Source organism: Oryzias latipes, chromosome 6, assembly GCF_053564925.1.
Source record: "Oryzias latipes strain Hd-rR chromosome 6, Olatipes_Hd-rR_3.1".
In the NCBI taxonomy this organism is placed as follows: domain Eukaryota; kingdom Metazoa; phylum Chordata; class Actinopteri; order Beloniformes; family Adrianichthyidae; genus Oryzias; species Oryzias latipes.
The window spans coordinates 26,219,552-26,244,633 of record NC_136242.1 but is presented as its reverse complement, the minus strand read 5'-3'; the positions used below and the strand labels follow the sequence as shown (position 1 = coordinate 26,244,633).

Here is a 25,082-nt window from a genome sequence, read left to right as displayed (position 1 = left end):
CTTATCATTTGACCAGCACTAATGGATGCCTTGAGCAGTGCAAAGGGTTAGGGAGGATTAGGAAAATAAAAAATCTGTATGACGTGTCTGCGTTTAACATACTTCACCATTTTATTAGAGTTCGCTATGACCTGTCACATGCAGCAAAAATGCGCATGAACATTTTCCCTATGCGGGCTAAAAGAGCCGTCTACGACCTTAATTCTTTCATACAGGTTACAGGGCTTATACAGGTTTGTCCATTTTTCGACAGCCCGCATCCACCGTAGTGGCAGTTACGACTTAGGCTTATGTCTTTTTTTTTGTGGTTAGGGATGAGACCACAAAGGGAACCAGCAGACATTTTTTTGATAGTGTTTTGGCTAAAGTAGCCCTGGAGTGAGAGAAAAGAAAACATTTTTAAACAGTGACATTCCTACTTTTAATCATTCAAACTGGCTGCTGGATAATAATAGATCCATTTGCTTGCAGGAAGTCAACAATCAAATCCCAGTAATTTCAGATAACTGTGTGAAACTCTGTGTGTCATTCAGAATTACAGCTTTAAACATGCACGCACACATGAAAATAAATCTGTATCTTCTATTTTAAGTGGATATTTAACACTTTTTAAGGTATCTCTCAGTTTAGTGCCATTCCTGTTTATACAGAATTTTAAAATAACAAAAAAGCATCAGGAAAACAGCAAGTGGGACACATCCAAAGATGTTTCCAATAAATATGAATCAACTGCACCGTTATTGGATAAGAATATCTCACTCTGACAAATGCTTATGCCAATAAAATGACTGTGCAGACCACGCAGAATGAAAACACTATAATATATGACATGTCTTTCAATAACCCGATTCTAAGGGGACAGTGATAAAAGGAGATGCAGCTATCAGGAAAAACAGCTCACAACTCAAACACAGACTCAGAGCTGCAGCGTTTGACACACAAAAGATTAAAACAAGCACAGTAACGCACACGGTGTTTTAAAAGTCACTGTTTGTTCATCGGTCCTTTCAGGAAAATAATAAAAGCTTCTCTTGTCAACAAGACTGTAATACATCCACCAAACCGAACGTCAACGCTCCCCTGCTTCACTTTCGTCATGCGCTCAGCTGCGGCAGAACAAACTGGTAAGCAGGGCACAACCTTCAACCGCTGCAATGCTGCAGGAGCGAGGCCCCTCGCTGCGCAAACTGACATTTCAGGAGAGCCAGACAGACAGAAGTGATGCAGAGTGCCACAGAGGGAATCTGCCAAACCTGGCAGGACTCGCGTCTCGGCTCGCTTTCAGATGTACAACACAACGTCAAAAGAGATTTCTCATAGCCAGATATGGGAGAAATGATAAAGTACATCTGCTTTCAGGAGGTAAAACGAACCACAAAATTACAGCCAAGCCGTCAGCGCATGAGATAAGAGTATATGCTAATAATAGAAGAAATACATTTAAAAAAATGCTCAATATTTATTAGGTGGAAATTAGACTATTAATTCCTCATAGCTGGCTTATTATGCACCATGCAGATACTAGAAGGCTTGAATGAGAAGAGCAGAGGAGGAAAAGGGAAAAAAAGGCTTTTTTTTGCTTAAAAATAGCCTGAAGATGAAAAGTGATAAAATGATGGAGACCGGCAGCACACAACAAAAAAAAGGGACGGACGGCCTTTCCTCTCCTACTCTGTGTATTAGCAAGTAATGAGCTCCTAATTGTGCAGCCAGGCCGTGGAGTCACTGCAGGGGTTGAGAAGCAGTGGGAATTAACTATATCTGCCAAAAGCAGCAGGGCAGAGAGTGATGGAGGAACAGTAACGGAGAGCAAAAGGTGAGCGGCTGAGGAAATAAAGGGGGACAGAATGGCAGTAAATTAAGGCAAAAAGTGGGTAAAGAAAAAAATGACGGCATTATCACTAAGAAATGTGTGCTCCAACAGACATAGGGTCGCCTCTTTCTGCTATATTTGGCTGCTCATATACCCTTGTCACTTTTGATTTCTGTTTTTTGTTGCACTATGTGTATCGTCTGTGTTAATGAGGGTTAAATTCCATTAGAATCAATAAAAAGCCTGCAATTACAACGTAAAGGTCGCATGCGTGTTTCTGACACTGCCAGGCAGTGCCAGCTGCTGCTATAACTCAGAATCTTTACGTGAAATGAGATCTGTAAAAGGCCAACTGAGACACAGCAGCAGCACGTCAGGTAAAGATATGGATGATGGAGGAAAAAAAAGGTCACCATTTCTTAAAGATATACCCCATGTCTCAGTCACAACTGCCCTTACGGGTGCATATGGGCTTGTCTGCAGGCAAGCTTACCTGCACTTACGTTTCACCTGCTCACCTGTGCATGCAACCTCACCAACAGCAACTAGAGTGTTTATTTGCCACAGAAAGAGGAGCAGAAGGGAATAAGGGCATTGTATGACAACATCAACATCACCTGAGACATCACCTGTGACCAAGGCTTTACTGATTTTAGAGCAGGAGTGTCGGTTGTCAATGTATTGCTCCATCTCTTATCCATATTACTGATTACTGTTTAAGAAGGTGTGCAAACACTGTGTTAATCTCAGCCTATCATGCTGTTTCAACAGCCCCCCCCCCCCCCCCCCCCCCCCCCTGCTATTCACCTAGTTACCACCTGATTCTCCAGTGCTGGGAAGCCTGTCAACTCTGGCTTCCCTTCTCCTGCTTCACTCAGACCTGTAATTTTGCTCCCCTTGGCGTTAGACCACTACGTTGTCATGGTAATGGCTAAAAACTTCCTCACTGAAGGCAGAAGAAGCCTCTCGTGTTATAAAAAGGAACAATTTTCCTTTTAACGCGTTGTGCGTCAGAGCTCCCGCTGATCAATATGACATGCTGGCTTGTTTTCAGGGCTGCAGCTATTTGAAACCACAGAATCGCCCACTAATCTTCTCCCTATTTAGCCGTTGTTTCCCTGACCTTTGCTCTTAATCGATTTGCTTTAGCAGTTTGGTGACCAGGTTACACGCTGCAGATCAGTCTGCACCAGCAGTCAACACCATCCAACCTCGCTTCTTTTGGCCTGCTGCTTCACCAGCAGTGTGCGTCCGTGGTAAAGTAAAAAACTGTGAGGATACGGCTTCTTATGGTGAAGGAGCTCGCTGTTTCACACCGTTTTGGTTTCAAATTGAAAAAAATGGGCAGATTTAAAAGGGGCTCTTCCAGTACTACCTTGGTTTCAGATTATATTTTTCATTTTCTCTTTAACCTTTTACCACCTAATCTACAAAAAAACACACACTCTTTAAAGACCTAATCATCTTTTTTATCCATTTTCAAAGCATTTCTAGTCTAGGCCTTTAATTATAATTACACTGTTTAAAGCTAAAATAAAAAAAAACCTGCATCTTTTTCTAGGACATAGTTTCTACAGAATGGCAGAGGAGCAACCCCACCCCCCTTCCCCCATTCCTGTTGCTGAGAGCTTATAGCTTGTGGGGAATTTTCCATGTCAAAAATAGACCCTTTTTCAAATGGTATTCATACAGACTGGTTTAAATAAAGAAAATCCTCAAAAATGTAATTTAAAGTTGAATTTTCTTCTCCTCCATCATATGAAAAATGCCACAAGAGCATGTTAAAAAAATTAAATAAAAAAAAAACACAATTTTCATTGAAGTGGGTCTTTAAACTACCATAACTACCATAACAAAACACGGAACTACCAACCGTTATAAACATGATCATGAAGGAGACCTTGATAATTGTGGTTTGTTTTTGGCCGGATTAATATGACACCAAAACGGACATTAGTAGGAACAAAGCTGTTAAAGCCAAACGTCTGGGGCAGAATTTGCGGGATTTGAACTGTTCTGATTTTGTGCACCAAGCCTCTTCGTATTGTAGGTGAGCGCTGATGAAGAGTAAATACGTGAGCGCTGATGAAGAGTAAATACGCAAAGGAAGAAGAATCTTCTCCCTGTCGCTACCTGCGTGTCTATATGTCCGATGTGAACACAACCGGGTGGATGTGCGTTCACGAAAACCAAAACGACCCAAAAAAAAAACCATGTGTCGATGTTATCAAATTAGCATAGACGATTTTTAATAGTCGATACGTCGACGTTGTTGACAGCTCTAGTTGAAGTGCAGCTGTTGTTTTTTCATTATGACAGCTTAGTGTGTTTGGGAGTTGAATTTTCAAAGATCGTGCTTGTCAGTTGCACAATTATGCATGGAAAAAGATCCCATTTCTTTTTTCTTTTACTTTAGAGAAGATATTTATCAATTGTTGATGTTGCAGCTTCTTCAATTATTTGAAACATTAATTATCTTTTCACAAAAGCACTTCTTGGCATGTCAGTATTTTGTAAAAAAAAAAAAAAGAGTGAGAAAAAGTGTCAATACGTTAATGCAGGGGTCGGGAACCTTTCTGGTCAAGAGAGCCATAAACGTCACATATTTTGGAATGTAATTTTGAAAGAGCCATACAATAATGTAGTGTCCCTTTCCCACACTGAGGCACGGAGACGTAACCTCTTTTAAGGTTATTTATTCTGCTTACTGTAGACCGCAACAAACGCCATACAATTAATTCAGCAACTCCTGAATCTCTCCCGCTGAGACGAGAGCGCTTCTCCCAACTTTATTTTCCCTCACTGCCGCATCAGCCCTCCCATTTCCCTAATTCGGCCCATAGCTAAACCCCATTGGTCCAAATTACCTAACAGGCTGAGCGACAGAACTGAGGGCCAATCATATCTCTGCTTGATGCGTTCAATGAACCCCAGAACTTTTAACGCGTCCCAACAGCCACCCAGTCCAAGTCAGTACGCAACGATATGTTTAAAACTAAATATACAAATGGATATGTGTATTTGATGTAATTTCAACATTTTTAAAGTACAACAAGTCTGTGGATTCTTTTTAATAACATTGTTATGCTGTTGCTAATAAATTATGTCTATTTCTCGTGGTAGTTTTGCTGATTGTCTAGTCTGGTTGATAGGTGGTTAGTTTCTGCTCCATGCAGGCGTTGAGACGTTAAACGTGATCGTAGGTCTGAATGTTCTGTAGATGTGACAAAGACTGATCACATGCAGACCTGGAGCCAAACATACACTCACACGCTGCAGTGAGTGACAGGCAGCGGGTTTTACGTTATTACAATCCCTGCGCGATTCACCTGCTACCTGTCCCCACAACCCCCCCACCCTCTGCTTTCTTCCTCACACATCCCCACAACTGCGCGCTCCCGTCTCTGAGAAAGAGTTTTCTCAGTTTTAGGCACGGCAATTCACAGGTTTCAGGCTGTTACAGTTACAGTGACGTGCAGTCAGGAGACTGCACGTCCCATAATGACAGGTGAGGCACAGCATCACCTGTCATTATGGGAAGAAAAGAGAAAAAATAAATTCAATTATTATATTTAATCAGTAATTTGTGCTTTGCAGTCATTTTCCATTTAAATGTACCATTTTTGGCTTTTTTTTTTCTTTTCAAAATCGCTGAATTTCCGCATTTGCCGTTCAGATATTAAGTGACGTGCAATGAGGCACCAGCCCGCTGAGCCTCGCCTTGGATTGCGCAATACCTATGCAGTCAGACGGTACTGCTGTCTCTCTGTATGTCGGTTCAATCACTTGTACTATATGAGCTGAGTTTAATTTAGCAGATGTATATAATGTACAGTGTTTGTTTTTATAATTAACTGTATGTGAGGGACGTGTTTCTTGTGCTGAGCGTTAAACGCTGGCAAAAAAGCCGCTGGGTGAGGCCAGACATTCTCGTGCCTCATGTTAGGGGGCGCCGGTGAGCCCTGAGATTATGACGCTAAAAAACAATAGAATAAGTGATAGCAAGGGGCAAGTCATTTTCTTCAGAAGGAGCGGCATATGGACTTTATTTACAAGTAAAGGTAAGACGATAATGTTTTTTTCTATGCTGCAGTTGTATATGAAAAAAAACACGTTGAAATGATATTTTAAACAAAACACGTTAACTGTTGTCAATCAAATGGTGAATAAGTTACTCAGTATGGTTCATATGTTTGTAAATCTGACTGATGACGTCAGTGCCTCACCAGCCATTAACCTCACCGCACGTCACTGGTTATAAACTATCTGAAATAATAGTTAATAGTAAACTGATAATGCTGGCGCAGATTTTTCTCTCCAAGCACCGCTACTACTGCGCGCCTCTGGCGTCACATCGCGCCCGAGAAGGACTGGTCTAATGAAAAAAAAAAAGTGTAATTAAAGATTTGTCTGCGAGCCACATGTGACCATCAAAAGAGCCAAATATGGCTCGCGAGCCATAGGTTCTCGACCCCTGCGTTAAGGGATTAAATATTAACAGATCTTTTCTTTTTTTAATTTCAGATCATTTAAGACATGACAACTCAGCAACTCGGAGGCATCTTGGTTGAACCGGCTTTGACAAGCGCCTTTAAAAGCCTGAGCCTAGCAAAAAGGCCTGCATTATTGATAGTGCATCTGTGGACTCAAATAGCACCAGACTTAGTAGCACACAGCAAGAAGAAAAAAAAACAACACTAACAGACTCTTATTTTGAAGGTGAAGACTGTGTTTTATTGTACCTAGGATGGATCAATGGAAAGAAAAAGCACAATAGTGCATGAATATAGTCACTAAGACATCAACAATAAAGCATGTTGATTTTTTTTCAACCAGACAAAACGTGGGGAAAAAGGTTAGGTTGATCATGTCCTGATGTGTACTACTGTACAAGTGAGTCACAAAACAGAACAATGACAACATGCTTGGTACAAAAGACCTTAAAACAAAAAACATCCCAAATAAAGTCAGTGCCAAAGTTGCGCTGACTTTAAGAAGTCAATTACTATCCAGGTCCATCCAAGTCTTTCAAAATCCCCACAATCCTTCATTAAGTATGCAGAGTCATTAGAAGCAGGAAGGTCAGCGTGACATCAAGCCTCAGGCATAAATGGATCCAGTTCAATCCTGCAGCTCTACAGGGACACACTCAAATTGCTACCACTGAGACCCATGCAGAAGTAATAGTTTTTGTCTAGCAATAGCTTATTTCCGGTCCAAAATGTTTTTGAATTACGGTACCCCCTTCCTCTTCTCCACCTCCTTTGTGCATGTAAATCCCCAAAAACTGAAAACTAGTAAATATACTTTACGTGTGTGTTTGTTTCTTTTTTATTTTGCACACAAGAAGCACGAACCCCTGCTAGTTTTTGTTATTCATTGAAAATTCTATATTTTTTTAAACTTCATGCCCTGTCCCTGGGAGCTGCTGTTAAGCCATGCTTGACAGGAAAGCAGCATTAAGGCAATTAGCATGGGCTTTGCATTTGATTTTGGCAGGCAAGACTGCCTCTGTAAACAGCAGGCAGGATTGGGTGATTAGTTCCTGTGAAGATGAGTGCTTTGCCTCCTCTGGTACTTATCCAATAGAGGATTACTCTTTATACATATTCCGCATACGCCCCACACCTTAAATTTTCCCAAACACCGATTTACAATGGTGGATAGACAAAAAATAAGAGCTGATGTCGAGAGAGGATAACTAAAGTTTAGTGATAAAGCTCAGGTGTGTTATGTCTGTTTCATGCAATAAATTTCAACTTCTGAATCACTTCCTAATTTGTCAGTGAGTTAGAAAAAAAAAACAGAATACCTGACCCTTTTAACATCAGAAATTTCAGATATTCAGCTCCATTGAGCACCAGGTTTTTCAGGTATGTAATAAACTTTGAGGTTCAAAATCAATATTATGGGTTATTAGTCAGAGGGCTCAAATTAATTGTGAAGAAAAAAAGACAATTATGAAGTCAAACCAATTGAGGTTGGCATTTGTTCACTCATGTGCTCAACCGCTGAAGTTATAGCTTCACGTCCATAATAGCTTTTTTAGACAGGAATTTCACCTCAGAGGCTGCTAAATAAAACAGGTTTCAGTGTGAAAGAACATGCATTATTATCTAAAGGCATTTTAAAGGCAACTGTCAAATAGGGGTTGGCGAAGGAGGAGCGGCATATCACATCTGTTATTTGTGTTTCTTCAGTGAAACAAAGGTAAGTCATTATTTTTTGCTTAGTTTGGCCGGGGAAGCGACTTATACTCAGGTGCGACTTTTACGTGATTTCTGAGAAAGACAGGCTGATTTTTTCAGTAATTCCCACAAACAACCGCTAGAGGGCACTACCGTTGTGTGTGCACAAACACAAAATAAGATGTGACGCTAAGTCTGATCAGCGGGTGGAGTCCAAAACCAACATGGAGGAGGGTATGATCGCTCTCCTCCCGAACTTTGCGATATTTTTCTTATTTGCATCGACTTTTTTATTATCCTTGTTTTAAATTTTACTTTTTTAAACTAGTGTGGAAAAGCAAGTCTTCAAACTGGGTCACAGAGAGACAGAAGTACCGCTGAGAGCAACAGTCATTCAGACGCAGCTCCTGCAGTGGATGGTAAACCTCACTGTAAAAAAAAAAAAGAGACTGATCTCATGGACATGGAGACATGTTGCTAACGTCTTTGTAGATCTCTTAAAAAACAAAATAAACTTGATGTCTCGATATCATCCGTGTCTTCCACGCATTGTAACTGAGATATCCAGCCAATGCTTCCATGTAGTGGTGAGGCGAAACACTTCTGACTGTAGCTTCTCCCACATGCAGCGGGAGTTTATGTACACATTTTTGGACATAGGTCAGGCACCAAATCTGATGTGTGTCAAAAAAGAGGCAGAAAATGCAAATATGACACACAAATCGTGTTTGGTGTAACTAAGCATTACAGCGGGCTTGGCGGAATTTTTCAAAAGCGTCACACTTTTTCTCCAAAAAAAGTGCGACTTACATTTCTTTTTCTTTATTTAAGTTTTTTTTATTATTTTTTTACTGCTGCGACTTGTACTCCAAAGTGACTTATAGTGTGGAAAATCCAGTAACTATTTCCTCTGACTCCATCATGCTGGACAAATGTAAATACCTCCAAATGCTTGCCAGTAATACACATGAACTGCAAAGCTGTAGGGATGATTTCAAAATGTATGCACAGCAAGTAAACTGTCATGGCCAGCATTAAAGAGAACACAGATCCACAAGGCCTCAGAGGAAAAGGAATTTCTGTGTAAATTTTACACTCTGCAGCACCTTAATTATAGTTATGCAGCACACTTGTGCAAAGGGCTTGTTTCATGAGCCGCAGCTGTTTGTGAGTTAGTCTCTGGGTTAAAGTTTATCCCAGAGCAACTCAACAATCCCAAATTACTGGTGGCGTGGTAGAAAAAGAAAAGCGGTCTGCAACAAGTCTCCCTAATGCTGCAGATTATTCTAATCCCACAGATGAATGCCTTGGCACAAATGTGATGTGAACAGGCTACATCAGACATCTACTGTATCCTCTGAAACTAAATGAGTATGAAATTACAAATGCATCCGGATAGATCTGTTGATAGCAAGAAGCGTGAAAAATCTAAATAAAATATTTTTGAGAGGATGAGATCTTTGGAAAGTTACATCTAACCGTAGCACTGAAGCGGGATGATGAAACCGGGCCGTGCAATGTAGATTTTGAGGTTGAAGTCACGCTGCGATTTTGGTAAATGGGTTGTTTATGTGTCACATCCCAGCATCAAGATGGTTTTTGTATGTAGAGCCTTTAGATCAGGGGTGGGCAATTATTTGACTCATGTGGTGTTTGAATGATAGGAAGAATGACAAACAACAAATCTTCCAACACCACATGGATGCTGGAGTAGGTCCCCAAACTTTTTCTTGTGAGGGCCACAATAACTCTCTTTCTTTAAACTTCTTTTATCTATATTTTATTGTTAAATCCCTATGATAAAGTTTTGTTAGTTCAAGATCCTTTTAATAAAATATATAACACTATTTATGAATTAAAAATTGGTCAAATAACTGTGATTTTTAAGACAAAAAGTCAGGAAAAAATATACAGATACATTAAAAAGAAAAACCAATAAATAGTGGAACCTCCCCTGTCATTTTCCTGCTGAGACTTTAGGGCTGTAGCTCCTCACAGGTCTCACAGTTTGCTCTAAAACTGAGCAGCTGTGTCCTGCACGTCTGTTTCTCATCCAGTAATAATGAAAAAAGCTAATTTCTATGTCTTCTGCTGCAGCTACGCATTTATCTGCGTTACCTCTTCACCAGTACAGAGTTTCCTCGTTTATTGCAGGAGATACTTTCTAAAAATAACCGTGATCGGTGAAATCCACTGAGTCTGATTACAGACGATTATGGCAGTAAAACTCCTCACTGCCTAAATACACTTTCTCAGCAGACATGGACATTTTCATCCTTTTCTCTATTTGAAATTATCAAACCTTTATAGAAATTTTAGAATGAAAACAAAGATCTGATCGATCACAGATTTCTGTAGATCTGAAGAGCTCCGTGTTTCTGTACAGGAGACACGGCACGGACTGAGGAGATTGATTGACAAGGTCTCCAGCCAATCGGGACACAGAAAAGGGTGCGCTGTTTAAAAAAAACAGCATCATCGCTCTAAATGAGTGAGCTAAACCGGGAAAGATGAACTGCAACGTAGAAAGGGAAGACTGTCGTCTGTTCTGTTTGACAGGAATTTAGAGGGTTTCAGGTTGGAGCACAGACTGCAGAAGGGTTCTATGCAGGTTTTGATCGTTTGGCCAGATAAAAATAAAAAGACATGGGTCTCTGATATTGTTCAGTGGGCAGGACCAAACATGGAGGCCGGCCGGATCCAGCTCGCGGGTCATAGTTTGCCCACACCTGCTTTAGATGCTAGCCTTTCGGATTATGTATTTAGTTTTATGCAACACAACAAGTCACAAAGTCTCTTTTCTTTTTTTACTTCACATGTCAAAATTAAAAGCCTGTGGCTCCAAATGAAGATCGAAGTTTACCAATTAGTTCCAAAATAATACATTTCCTTAATTAATAAAACAAACAGCAGCAAGAACTGCAGCAAATCCAACAATAAGGGTGTTTCAACCTTATTTAAAGACCCAGTTCAATGAAAATCGTGTTTTTGGCGTTTTTAACATGTTCTCGTCGCTTTTTTCTCATGACGGAGGACATTTCTGAGTAATTTCATCATTCAAATCGTTGTGAATCAGGAGCAGACAAAAAAATGCAGTTTGAGCTCATTTGTGATTAAGAAAATACACTGAGCAGGCCACACGGTCCCTGCTATGAGCTCTAAGCAACACAGAGGAGAAGGGGAAGCAGGGTTGCTCCACACCAATAGTCCTTGCCATAACTCAGATGCAAATTTCTAATGAACTACTGCCGCTCTGCAGAAACAATGTCATAGAAAACAACACATAAACAATACAATTAGAATTTTTATAAACTTTTAAAAGAGCTCAAAAGATGTTTGAAGAGGGTCTTTAACAAGTCAATTTGATCTAAAAGTCTGTAGTAGGTATTAAAGAATCAGATTTTACCTCAATAGTGTAGGAACTTATACTTTTGTGTTGTGTTTTTGGGTCATGTTACCGCCTATTTTAGCCTCCTTTAGTTCATATTCAGTATTTTTCTGATTGAAAACTGGGATAGTTGGGAGATAACCTGTCTATTTGCTCTCTCTGCATCACAAGAAAACAAACACTCACTGTGATATACAGCAGGGCTCACGCCACATAGTTCACAGAGGATCAGCAGCCCTGAAACTGTGTCCCTCTCTGGGTTTGTGTTGACCTTTAAGGTAGTGTTTGTTTGTAGTGACAGGGGATGTTGGAATTTCTGTCCAAAATAGCCCGTCAGAGTCCACAGTGTCCACCCCGGTGGCTGTGAGGCACACTACAGCAAATGACTGCTAATCACGGGGGACAGCAGGTGAGCCAGCTGTCAGCATGCCAGGGTCCATTTCCAGGGTGACGGCAGGCAAAGCAACACTGAGGACGGCGTGGGGGGGGGGGCACTCTGGATGAAAATTATGATGGAGCATTTCTGAACCAAACATAGTCAGAAAGAAACATAATTAAAGAGTATATTTGAAACTTCAACCATGACCTGGGTTTAGACTTCTTAAGAAATAATAACTTAGTAAAAAAAAAACAACAGAAAATGCTCTAGAAAAGCATCATTTAGAATAAAAAAAGGAATGGGACCCTACCAAAACGCAGAAACCATGTGAGTTCAGTAAAGAAGCAATGTGTTCAAAGAAGACATCCTGTTCACCTTTGTTGGTTTTAGTAAAGTATTGTGTAAAAAATTGAATGAATGGTTTGTTGTCAGTAAAGGTTTAATAGGCAAAACTCCATGGAAATTTTTGAGTTTTGGATTCCATTTATGAGGAAAATCTCTTTATGGTGGTTAATTTCTATAGTAATTTATTAGAACCTCATTCTGGACCCCCTGCTGCCTGTAATGTTGAAAATGTTTGGTGTATCTTGCAGCGATGAATCAACATCAGCTTAACTGTTTAACTGATCAAAGATAGACTGGCAAAAGACTCTCCAGCAATCTGTTGGTACAAGGGCTGTCACTGACGATTATTTCAGTAGTTGATTAGTCAATGATTATGGTTTACATGAAGTGATGTGCATTTTTTTTTTACAAAAGGTGATAGTGCTAATACTCAGTGTGTGGAGGTTCACGTCATATACGGTACAGCTAATGCCTAGCGTATGGTGCATTCACAAAAATTGAAATTTTAAATGTATAGTTCATAAATGTATAGTTCATTAATTTGAATTTCACCTTATAAAAGGTAAGCTATATTCTAACTCAAAAAAAGCCATCATGCACTTGCTTTCTATAGGGTTCCTGATCCCTGCACTAAATCATTGTCTAAATGTCCCATAGAAATAGTAAGTAAAAATATGACCAGATTTGGTAGTGACATGTGGGTGGCACCCACTTCAAAACGAGGAAGTACAAACGGTTGTAAACATGATCACGAATGAGACCCAATTAATAGCGGTTTGTGTCCGGTCCGATTAATATGACACCTAGACGGACGACATTTGTGAGAACAGAGCTGTGAAAACAAAACGTCTTTGGCAAAATATGAATGATTTAATAATAATAATAATTTTTTTGCACCGCTTCGATTTTTCCCACCAAGCTTCTTCCTATTGCAGATGGCGGACAAGCGCTAATAAAGAGTAAATAAACAAAAGAAGGAGAATCTTCTCCCTGTCGCTACCTGCGTGTCTGGCGTTTGTCCAATGTGAACACAACTGGCTGGATGCGTGTTCATAAATCCGCATAGAGCGCGTTCTTAAACGCACCACATGCGGCCTGTGTGAACGCAGCATGAAACATAAATTTGTATCTGTCATCTTTTTCTATGGCTGAGAAAGGGCTACACCACCCCCAAAAGTTCCTTTTGTGCTTTCCAGTCCCAATGACTTTGTGGCTGGTGTTGGTTATAATTATCAAAAAATGACCAAGACGCAACGACAATACCAATTTGGTGTTGACGGTTGTTAATAGTCAATTAGTCGACATTTTAGACTAATTGTTGACAGCCATAATTGATATACAATTAAACCTGGGCGAAAAATACAACTGTTTACAATGAGAAGAAAAAAAAAGTAAGAATTCTGGGAACTAAAAAAATCCAAAACATTATTTTTGGAACCTACATAACTGGTCAAAATTTTTTGACTGCCTCAACTATCTGTTATTTTTCTAGTTCAGTAAAGTAAAGTTTAACAAATAACTTAAAATGTAGAAAAGTAATCTATAAACTGCCAGAAACAAAAAGAAAGGCAAGGTTACCCTAATGGAAAAAGTGGTGTACAATTCAGAATGAAATAAAAAGATCCTCCCAGGAAACGTGAAAGACATTAAAAATTTAAAGTTGTTTTTATGCAACATGGGTTGACAAAGCCTTAAAAGTCAAACCTAAAAGTGTTTGACTTTTAGTGCATTTATTGATTCCCTGCAACCTTCTCTGTCGGCATAAAAGCCGTCCTGAAGCACACTGGGGTGTTATATACCCTCGTGAGCTTTCGTCATGCAGCACTGTACTGCTGGCAGGAATGAGTTGAGTCTAAAATGGGGAGAAAGGAACTAATAATGGCAGAGACAAACCATCATTAAACTGGAAAATGTGGGTCGTTCTTACATAGAAATTGCACAGAAAGTTAAGGTGTCAGTGACAAGCGATTCTTTCACCATGAAAATGTGCTCGGACACTGGAGGAATCTGACAGGACGAAGTCTTTGGCAGACCCAAAGTCCCAATGGAATCCCTGAGGACAAACTTTTGGGAGTTCTGGGAGTAGGTTCTTTCTTCATAGACTAAAGCACACTCTCTGTGTACATGTACTGGTTCTCTCTGGACACTCTGGCTTTCTTCAGTATAGTCCTAGTGGTTATTTGCTCATACTTAAGTACCTCTAAGGAAAAAGCGAGTATGAGTGTTGCCCATCTCTGGAAGTGGCCACCTAGAGTGCTGGCAACCTTCCCGATAGGGCTTTAACGAGTATCCGAATACTCAGATATTTGAGATGTGTTCCAGAAGAAACAAGTATGAATATTTGTGACATCTAAGATTGCTGATTTATGATCTTTATACAAATATAGTAGTAAGAATCTCTTAGCATGTTTTCAACATGCATAAGCCCGTGTCCTTTGAACTTTGGAAGTTAACAGCTACTCAAAGTGAGCCGTTTGCTTTTGAGTCAACGTGTCTGTGATGCATTAGGAAAGCTTTAACTTTTGAAAGGAGCAAGGCTGATCAATTTCCTCAGTAAATAAACTGACCCAAGCCTTGCAACATAGCAAGTCAATGTAGTTCAGTAAGAAAACAAAATCTAGACATAATGAGCTCTCTCAGCTTTTTCAAGAGCATTTGACTCATCTCTGCTATCTCCTTTAATGCCTCTCCATCAGTGATCATGAAATATTAAACACCATAACTAATTGAGAGTAGCAGCTAAAAGACGCTGCTCAGAACATGTGCAGCATCATTTACTATAACCCTGGGGGTCACAAATGACATGGCGTAAATATACATTCTAATTAAATATTACTAAGCACTTATTATATTTTATATCTATTAATCTTCCACTGATGATTACAGTACATCAAGTTGAATTAAATTATACTTCAGCCAAGAAACCACCCTTAATCCCTAATACTCACAGCGACATTTACCGTGTACTTAAAAACCTTACTAGCCAACCAAAAAATACTCTGTCACTATTTCTCTTTAAGAGCCATACAAACATAAAAAGAACTTAGCTTTGAAAAACATGCGTCAGTAAATTACTGAAGAAAAACAAAGAGACTGGGAGAGAAATAATAACTACCACATGACCCCAGAGTGCAGCCTCGTTCTGCTCATTCTATTGTGTAAATCTGATCACTCTTTTCAGTGTCGCACTAGCTTTGACCATTGTATACTGGCGACATGAAAAATATCAGTAGTCGTAAAGACTTTTCATACTAATGTAGATTTCAAAAGTATGATAAAATATGTAATTTTATTAAAGAATAAACCCAGAAAACAAGTTTAAAATAATCAGGACTATTTGGATTTTTGCCTCCATTGATTACTGATGGCAATGTGAAAACTTAGCTGAGATTGTGCCTCGTTCACTTTCTTATGATTTATTTAATTGGAATGTTTGAATGAAATTATAGTTTTATTTCTTAAACTCTGAACTGCAAGAAAAGAGAAAAGAATTTTCTGCAAAAAAGTTTTAAAAGATTCCTCCACTGGCAGATTTCTATTATGAGGCTGACTATGTCAGTCAGACTATTTGTCAGTTACTAACTCTAGTCGTTCAACTTAAATGAATGAAAAAGGTCTAAAAAGTTAACATCGACTTGTTCTTGTTATAAAACGCTACCTACAAAGCATTTCAAGGTTCTGGAGTGGTCTAGCCAGTTTCTGGACATCAATCCAATACAAAATCTGTGGGGGGGGGGGGGGGGGGGGGGGGGTCGAAAGTCCAGTGACGGTCCCAAAGAATCACAGCTCTTAAGAAGACATGCATGGAATAATGGACCAAAATCGCAAGTACAAAGAGTTCAAACTTGGTGGAAACCTAAAGGAAGCCTTTGACATCTGTCACTGACAATCAGATTAACGTAAAGTATTGAGACTAACCTTTGCTATTGACCAAATACTTATTTTCTGCTCTTTTTATTTTACAAATAAATAACCTAATCGTGCAACATGATTTACTGGATTTATTTACATTCTGTCTCTTACAGTTAAGGTGTACCTATGATGAACATTACAAACATTTCTCGTTTAGAGGAACGACTAGCAAAATTCATGACCTTCAAATACGTTTATTTACCCCATTGCGTGTAGCTATGACATTAGATAGGACACCAGCGAACATTTTACAAGCACACACACAGGTTTGGGTTTTTGAACTCCAACCTGAAAAAGACAAGAGCCAAAAGTTTTGTATCCAGAGCAGGAAGGGGTGGCACTAAACGGCTGAAATGTCTAAGAGAAACATTCTGCATTTCAGATAGACCTATTTTCAACTCATCCATTTTAATATCACATTTATCATGAAAACTAAAGAAAGAGGTCCTGAAAACTTCCACAACCAAAAAAAAAAAAATACTTCATAAGTGTTGCTAGAAAGAGCACAGCACTTGTGGGTCACAGCCCTGAATGATGAAAAGGGCACCTTTTGATTAAGATGTGTTAAGAATCTTTATGACCAACAGCATAATAAAAAGTATAGATAATTATACAATGACAACATTTGCAAGTGCGTGACCAATGTATGTAATTCCAACAGCTTCAGTTGAATGAGGCTGATATAAAGTAATAAAATGTTTTGAGGCTAGCACGGTGACATAAGTTCTATATTTGTATTGATATTGATTTATAGATCCCTAACATTTGCCCAGAGTTGCCAGCAAATGACTTTTAAAGAAGATACAACAGGCAGAGTGAACAGCATTAACAGAGGAAATAAGTAATTAAAATAAAAAAATGGATTGTGGCTAAATGGAAATAGTGTGCATCTCAATTTTACCCCCCAATAATCTGCCAACTAATTCTGCACTTCAGTAATGAAGGTGGAGCGTTTGGTCTATGGGCTTTTTTAAAGGGCCTTAGCAAATCTCTCATCCATTATGTATGGCACCATATTTATGTCTTAACATTAATTGAAGATCATTGTAATATTTCACAAATTTGGAAATAAATCCTGAAATGATAAAGAGGCATTACTGTAAACAAAAAATATAACATATTTAACCTCTTGAAACTGTTCCTATTTTGTGCAGAAAGTGTACGTTTTATGAAAACTATCAACAAAAAATTGCCTATTCGCTGTGTGACACACAATGTGCATTCCGTGATTCATTTAGTCCACACCACAGCTTTGCTTTTACAACGTTTGAATGTTGAGTAGACTATGTGAAATAGACACATGGGACTAGTATCACCATGCACATTGTGAGGGAAAACAATAAAATATTGTGTACATAAGGTGCACGGATCATCATACAGAGTTTGCTCAAATCTATCTAGCAGTATCACTGTTGAGGTGGGAAATGCCTGTCACTATTTCCATTCTAATAGACATCAACACGCCCTGAGGACTTACTAGTTTTGAATTTGCAGCTGACCTTTGTTTTTCTGAGCTACATGTCAAAGTAAAGGCATAATGCTCAGACAGAAGTGCTGATTAGGAACCTATTTTAGTGTTCCCACGGTGAGTCGAGAAAAAAACATTGCTATTGTGAAGCAGTTTTATCTAACTTACCAAACAATAAAAGCCACTCACAGATCAGCAAACAAACCAATTCTTTTTTTTTGGTGTTGTTTTCAGAAAACAACAAACTGCAAAAATGTTCCCACATTAAAAAGTGTCTTATACTTCAACTGAGAAAACAAAAGTGGATCCTAGTACCCTCCCCTTACTTTCTTATCAACAAAACATATTTCAATTGATGTTACAGAAACTGTCAAACCAGCTTTCCGAACCATTTTTGATGTTTTTGCAAACCTAATCAAAACCTTATCTTTGTAAGACTGTGATTTTTACTCTGCTACCGAAATGTATTAAAAAGTGATAGAACACCTGAAATAGACTTCACTTTGATGCTTCTGTAATGTCAGAAAAATGACAACGACAATGTGACTAAACAACCACTTTCACTGTTATTTATCTCCTCATGCACTAAGTACTAATGTAAGTTCAGGTTTGTGAAACAAAGCTGATGTACATCAGAAATGCTTTCGTATGCAGGAAACCCATAAATGCTGATCAATATTTTTATGGTCTCTAGAGCACCAAATTGCACACAAGCTCTGAATTACCAATTGCTCATATATGAACAGGTCACCATCACCTCAAACGAGGACAGCAAAGCTGAGGCCAAGCACACACAACCCACACTCAAATGCTGCCAATATTCAACATCAGATGGAAACTCTTGGTTTGATCCAAAAAATAAATAATAAATTCAAAGTTATATTCCAAAATCATGTGAAAATGCATGTATAGAAAAGGTGGGAGTTATTCACAACAGAAAAGAAAAGGACATTGAAAAACACAACATGACAGGAGACAGAAACAGTGAAACTTGAGGTCAGCCATTCTGGACAACTGCAAAATAAATAAACACACCATGGACCAGGATGAATGATCATAGGATGAAAAGCAAACAGGTTCAAACACTGGATTAAAGATGCGACTGAAGTCAGGAAACACGGCAAAGACACCATGAACCGGGAAGTGGGAGCTTTCATGTTCTTGTATACCAGGAACTCCCTGGTATAAAGATAGATTTTGGGTGATTTTAAACTCTGATGGACTAAACAAATATCATTCAGGTAGTCAGCAGCAACACTGGCAGCTGGAAAACAAGCGGGGTTGTAGCTATCAAGGGGTAGGGTTGGGCAGAAAATTTCCTTCCTTCCTCTAATTTCAGCCAAATTCTTTTGGAGGGGATCTATGCAGGACTTGAATCTTTTCCACATGTCTAATGGAAAAGGTGGTCATCTTAATAGCCTATCTGAGAAATGTTCAAGATCCAAATCCTTGACATCCATGCTGAGTTTCCATGCTGCATTTCAAAACTGTTCAAATGCAAAATGAATACAAAATTATGAAAATGATAGGTCCCGTGAAAGTATTAAGAGTTGTGTCTTTACTTTTTTTTAGCATGCTGTCAAAAAATTGTATATTTTGGAGGATTTTCTGAAGGGTTTAAAATAAATTTTAAAACTTTCAACTGTTTTTTTTGGTCCATTTTAATTCAGAGGAAAAGCAAGTTAACTTTCCAAAAATGTAAATGTATCTGTTGGTTCATCCAAGTGTCAAATAATGCAACTCTCAGGGAAATTTCCAAACATCCAGGAGCCACATCTCAGACTCTACAAGGCTCAGTTAATAACAGGGAAGCTGCAAAAGGGCAATCAAAACTGCATTTAGAGAAACCACAAAGATATGCAAAACAATAAAAACCAAACAAAGGGTGTTGCCTATCACTCAAAATGTCATGGATGACTAAAACCAAACAACATACCAGTACAATCACATGCTAAAAATGAATGAGCAAAAAAAAAAAACCATACTTTTTTTAAGACTTGAACACTTAAAGTCGCACTCCGATCATCTTTTGAGTTATTGTAAAAGCGTTTCCAGTGGTCTTTAAACTATGATTACGCCATCTTTTGCCAAAATTAAGAAACCTGTGTTCTTTTCTAGGACATAGTTTCTGCAGAGATGCACAATTTCATTCAAAATTCTCCTCTGTGTTGAGGGCAGGACTGTCGGCGTGGAGCAAGTACGCCCCCACTTCCCGTCATTTATCTGTTTACATGCTCTCCCACCATAGCATACAGCCCCTCCCACCCCCAACCTAACATTACAGGTGCAACAAAAATGGGGGGCAATATTGGAGCTATCCAGCCGTACAGTTTGGAGCCAAATGCCAGCTCGGACAAGGAGAATGAAGACGTAGACGGATCTATACGTCTCCAAGTGGATGTATCTGAATGGGGAGTTTATCAATGTATTTTATGTCACAACTACAAGTTATTTTATCAAACAGCTTTTTTTTTCTTGCCCCTGACTCACAACTTTTTGAATGAAGACATTTTCAGAAATATTATTTTAAGCTTAGTTGTCTCTGTATGTCCTCCATTTCAAGAAAAATATTACAATAACATGTTAAAACTGCCAAAAAAAAAAAAAACATTTTCATCAGGGTGGGTCTTTATCCTATAATCACATTTAAAGCTTTTTATCTGAAATCTGTGTCAGATAAGACAAAGATCCCCAGTTCACCAATAATTCTCAACTATGTCTGACAATGAAAACAATGTGCAGTAAAAAAAAGTATGCTCGGCCTGAGACTGATTAAAGCTGTTGTGGGACCTTCAGGGAGTAGGGAATCAACATGCCTGCAAACCTCAATGACCTGAGGGGGAGAAGTTGAACAAAAAAAGAATCTGAGCAATGCGTCTGTGTTGTGGAGGATAAGTATGTTGCAAAATAAAAGTGGAGACAGTATGATGTATCGCATGCTGGTGTTAGTCTCCTTATCTTAAAAGTCGCCACCAGGTCATTTTCTGTGGTAAAATTGACCCTTGAAACAAGACTGGCAATATTTTACTGGATATTTAATAGGCCTGCACAATAAACTGAAAATGTATCAACGTCGCATTACCACACCATACAGCAAAAGTAAGGGTTAACGACCGAAGAAGTATGCATGATCACTTTTTAACGCACGCCATGGAAGCTTCTAAGTGCGTTAAAAAGTTATAATGGATACTTCGAAGGCCATTAACCCGCTTATACCATGGTCACTTACAAAAGAAATAAATCTTTCCGATGGGTTTAATAAAGCATCAGTTCCTAGAGAAAGTTCACCTTTTACCGTTTGTTTTTGTCCAGATGATGCAGCAAAAGGTTGTTTGAAAGAAGCCGGCGCAGTAATACAAAACATTTAAACTAGGTGACCGGAACTTCTTTTTTCACCGTGCGATTATCCTGTTGTATATCACTTTTTAACGAATACCCAGCAGCCAATCAGAATCGAGTATTCACCCGGACAGGTATAAACTGCAATAAATGGTTACATCTTAAAGTCCAACTCTGATCATCATTTCCAGTGGTCTTTTAATTATGATTATGACATTTTTAGCCAAAAATGAATTATAAACCTGAGTTGTTTTCTAGAACATAGTTACTGTAGAGCGGCAAGTGTTCATCAGAAAGTCCCCCTCTGATTTGTGGGTGCAGAGGAAGCCTCCCTAACTTCCCATCATCCCTTTGCTTTCAATCTCTCCAGCTAGCTTACAGCCCCTCAGCCCAACCTAGCATTACTAGTACAATAAAAGTGCAAAGATTGTTGAAGCTATCCAGCTGTATAGTTTTGAGCCAGGTGGCAGCTCAGACGAGGAAGATGAAGATGTACGTGGCTTCTCTGCAAGTAGATACATCAGAAAGGAGCGCAGGAGGGAACTTGTGGCCCACCGATTGTAGGACCTACCTCCCAACTACAAGGTTTTTCCTACAGCATTTGTATTCAATCCTGTTTCACAACAATTTGAACAAAGAAATACTCAATTTTAATCTTAATTCTCTTGATACATGTCCTCCATAATATGAAAAATGCCACAAGAACATGTTAAGAATGTGATTTTCATAGAAGTGGGTCTTTAATTGTTGCCCATATTAGTTCTGGTCAGTACTAAGAGAAAAGTAGCTAAATGTTCTTTGATGCGTTTCCCAATGTCCAACTTCTTACCTGTCTCCGACTGAAATCACTCGCAGTATAATTTAGGTTGACTTTTACTTAAATAAAACTGTTGCCCTGAAACAGAAATGATGCATTTGTTGTTTTGTATTTGCTATTTGTTTACGTATCGCAGGTCATGTTGCAATACTGAATATCGTGCATCCCGAATATTAAATCTGAATCAGTAAATACATCATGTCACAGCAGTCACTATCCACATTTAAAAGAGTAAAATAAGCCAAACTGTAAGTGTGTGTCCCAGTATAAATGTGTGTACAGCTGCCATGTCGGTACTAGGGAACGGATGGTGTTGTCACCCCTCTCCTGTCAACAGCTTCTCTGCGGAGACTTTACTGCCTCATCACCCAAACACGGAGCGCGGATGTGGGCTGAGGAGACCCGCTCTCGGTCCAATGAGTTCCACACAAACTCTGCCCAGCTTCTAACACTTCCACCCCCAAGACAAACTTACGGTTCGAACGTGTGAAGTTTCTCACTTTTTCGGAACTCCTGCGCCGGTGCTTGTTAGCAAAAGTGTTATTTTGAGGGGAAAAAACAAAACAAAAAAAAAGAGAGAACAGCAAGAGGAACTCAGCCCCCTTTTTTCCTCCAGCTCGAGCGTATCCGCTACATGGCTACGTTAGTTCGCACGCGCGTCTGGAAACTTACCAACAGTTCTTGAGCCTGACCCCGAACCAAGCAGAAGGTACCAGATCCACATCATACGCTCTCTTTTCCTCCTGCACGGCCTACCTCAGCGTTCCTGCCCCACCGCGGGGCACAAAACTGGGGGCAAAAAAAGAGAAGAAAAAAAGAAGAAGAAGAAACTTCTCCTGCACCTTTCACGTCTGACCGAGTTACGTCCTGTTTGAAGCAGGTTCGCGTTTTCGGCTGGGACAAATGGCCTCGGGTCGGGCCAGCAGTCCCAAGTCCACTTTGGGGAGCGGGGATGGCACACAAGCCGAGGCTGAGGGGGGAGTCCGGGGCGGCGGACACGCAGGCTCGGGAGTGCTGGTGGTGCTGGGAGGGAGGCGGAGCCGCAGGCTCGCCCGGGACATGGCCTCCCAAACGGCGGATCAGAGGCACCACAGCTCACTTATACAGATCAAAAAACGACATTTAAAAAAAGGGCCAATACTTTTAGATTACTCCTATACCTATATCCTTCTTTTTTCAGCTTTAAAATATGCAGGAGAGTCCAGAATATTTTTAATGAGGAGACCACATAGATATCCACGCCTGAGACTCCATTATGAATCCTTAGAGACCCACTCCAATGCAAATTGGGTTTTTAACATGTAGAACTTTTCTCTTGATAAAGGACATTTATAGAAAAATTATGCTGAAAGTTCAATTTTTTTTTTACTGAAATCTTGAATCCAAAGCAGAGCAAATAAAACTGTATGGCTGGATAGCTCAGATATTGCTCACCATCTTTGTTGCACTGGTCATGTTTGGTTGGGGTTACGAGGAGCTGTAAGCTTGCAGGAGAGTATGTAAACAGATGGGTGATAGGAAATGGGGGCGGCCTTACCCGACACCAACAGTTCTGCCCACAACTCAGAGGGAAATTTCTGAAGATCTTCTGCCGCTTTGCAGAAACTAAAATAACAACTCAGGTTTTTGGACTCCTACTAAAAATGGCATAATCATAATTAAAAGACCATTGTTAACACTTAAACATAACTTCAAAGATTATTGAAGTAAAACTTTAAAAGAAAAACAAAGCTACATAAAACTTATATTTTATATCTTTTCACTCTAGCAACAAACTGTGAAAATTCTGAAAAAATGGGTATAGCAATTTAATATAGGACAAAAGTCCTCAACAAGCTTCACACAATAGTTGCATTTATGAATGCATAGACGTACTGGTATATACACTAGACAGATAATCTCTTAATGTCTCCCACTGGATTCTGCATAGGAAACATAAAACCTGAAGTGGGAGGGCAATATTGATTTCCTAGAGTTTACTCCACTCCATTTAGCAACATTCTGTACATTAAAATAAAATGGACAAAGTAAAGTTTGAAGCTCTGTTTGGGGTCAACCGTTACGTGGGGTCTACGGTTACAAATGGACCATTAAATTTCACAAAATTGACCCTTAATAAAAATCAAAAGACTTCGCCCCACACAAACACATACACAAAGCTTTGTCATGAATAGGAAATAAAGCAAAATACATAAAGAAAAAGAGATAATTGAGACCGGACAAAATGCATTAGATTAGATTGAGATGAAATCTGAGAAATAAACTGTTCTTGATGTTAACTGCTTTATTTTCTCTTTATGAGAAATGTTTTGGTGTGTAGTAACTAGTAATGCCTAATTTAACCGGTGCTCAGATTTATACACCCTTAGGGGTACATTCCTATGACGAGCAGGTGGGCGGAGCCATGGGTGGATATAACTAAACTCGCTTTATTATTTATATCACTCTAATGATTTTTAGGAATGCTATTGACTGGAAGAGGAAACTAGTAAATAGCTGCACCATTTCAGATGTTATTTCATCTCTTTAGAATCCTGTGGAAGCACGTGTTAAAGGAATTAAAGTGAAATTTGAAACTTTTCAACTTGCAGTGATTCGTACTGTTCAGGAGAAATAATAAGAAACAACTCAAGCCTGTCGATGACCTTTCCGGTATATGTTCATGCAGGTTCACAGTGCAATGCAATGTTCAAGGAAATGTCAAAACATCATGGAAAAACAACTCAGACTCTACAAGCTTCAGCGTTTCACGTCAAAGCTAAAAACAGGACAGATGGAAAAATACAATAAAAAAAACAAAAGTCAGCACTCCATAAAAATCACCAAGATATACAAAACAATAAAAGCCAAACTACAAACATTGACTATCGTTCATCGGTCCAGTAAAATACATCAGTGATTATGACAGATACTGTTGTTGATGTAAGGAAAACAGAAAATCAAAGCAATGAATAATTAGGTGTTGGCAGAAAAAAAGGAAAAACAGTTGCAAAAAGACTTTTTGTCTTTTTTTTTTTTATTTGCTTCGCATTACAGTAACAGATCTTGGTACAGAAAAAAAGACCCACTCTGATGAAAACTGTTTTTAACATGTACTTGTGGCATTTCTCTAGCGATAAAGGCCACACACACACAAAAAATCTGCTCAAAATTGCATATCTGAGTATTTCTTCCTTCAAATTAAGAGTCAGGAGCAGTTGTAGCAGTGTGGTTTGAAAAAGAGCTTATTTGTGACTTACATAATGGATGGGCCACATACTCTCTGCTCCGCTCTATTCTGATGTATCTACTTGTAGACAAATAGATCCATGTATGTCTCCGTCTGAGCTGGTATCTGGCTCAAAGCTGTACTCCTAAATAGCTTTAATTTTGCTTGCTGTTTTTGTTGAGGGAATGTAAACAGAGAGCTCTCAGTAACAGGGGGAGGAAAGGA

The 25,082-nt window shown here is 39.2% G+C and overlaps 1 protein-coding gene across 5 annotated transcripts in view; it reads right to left on the bottom strand.

The window, feature by feature from the left end:
- ldlrad3 (low density lipoprotein receptor class A domain containing 3) overlaps positions 1-22,691 on the bottom strand; it is a 103,897-nt gene extending 81,206 nt beyond the window's left edge. For 2 of the 5 annotated variants that reach the window (XM_078948909.1, XM_078948911.1), the window contains exon 1: positions 22,125-22,311. Coding sequence is in view for 2 of the 5 variants with exons in the window: in XM_023955938.2 (XP_023811706.1) it covers positions 22,322-22,376 (55 nt within the window). In the remaining 3 variants the exon portion in view is untranslated. The other 3 variants (XM_023955938.2, XM_023955937.2, XM_078948910.1) reach the window with 3 other exon arrangements.
- Positions 22,692-25,082: the final 2,391 nt, after the last annotated feature.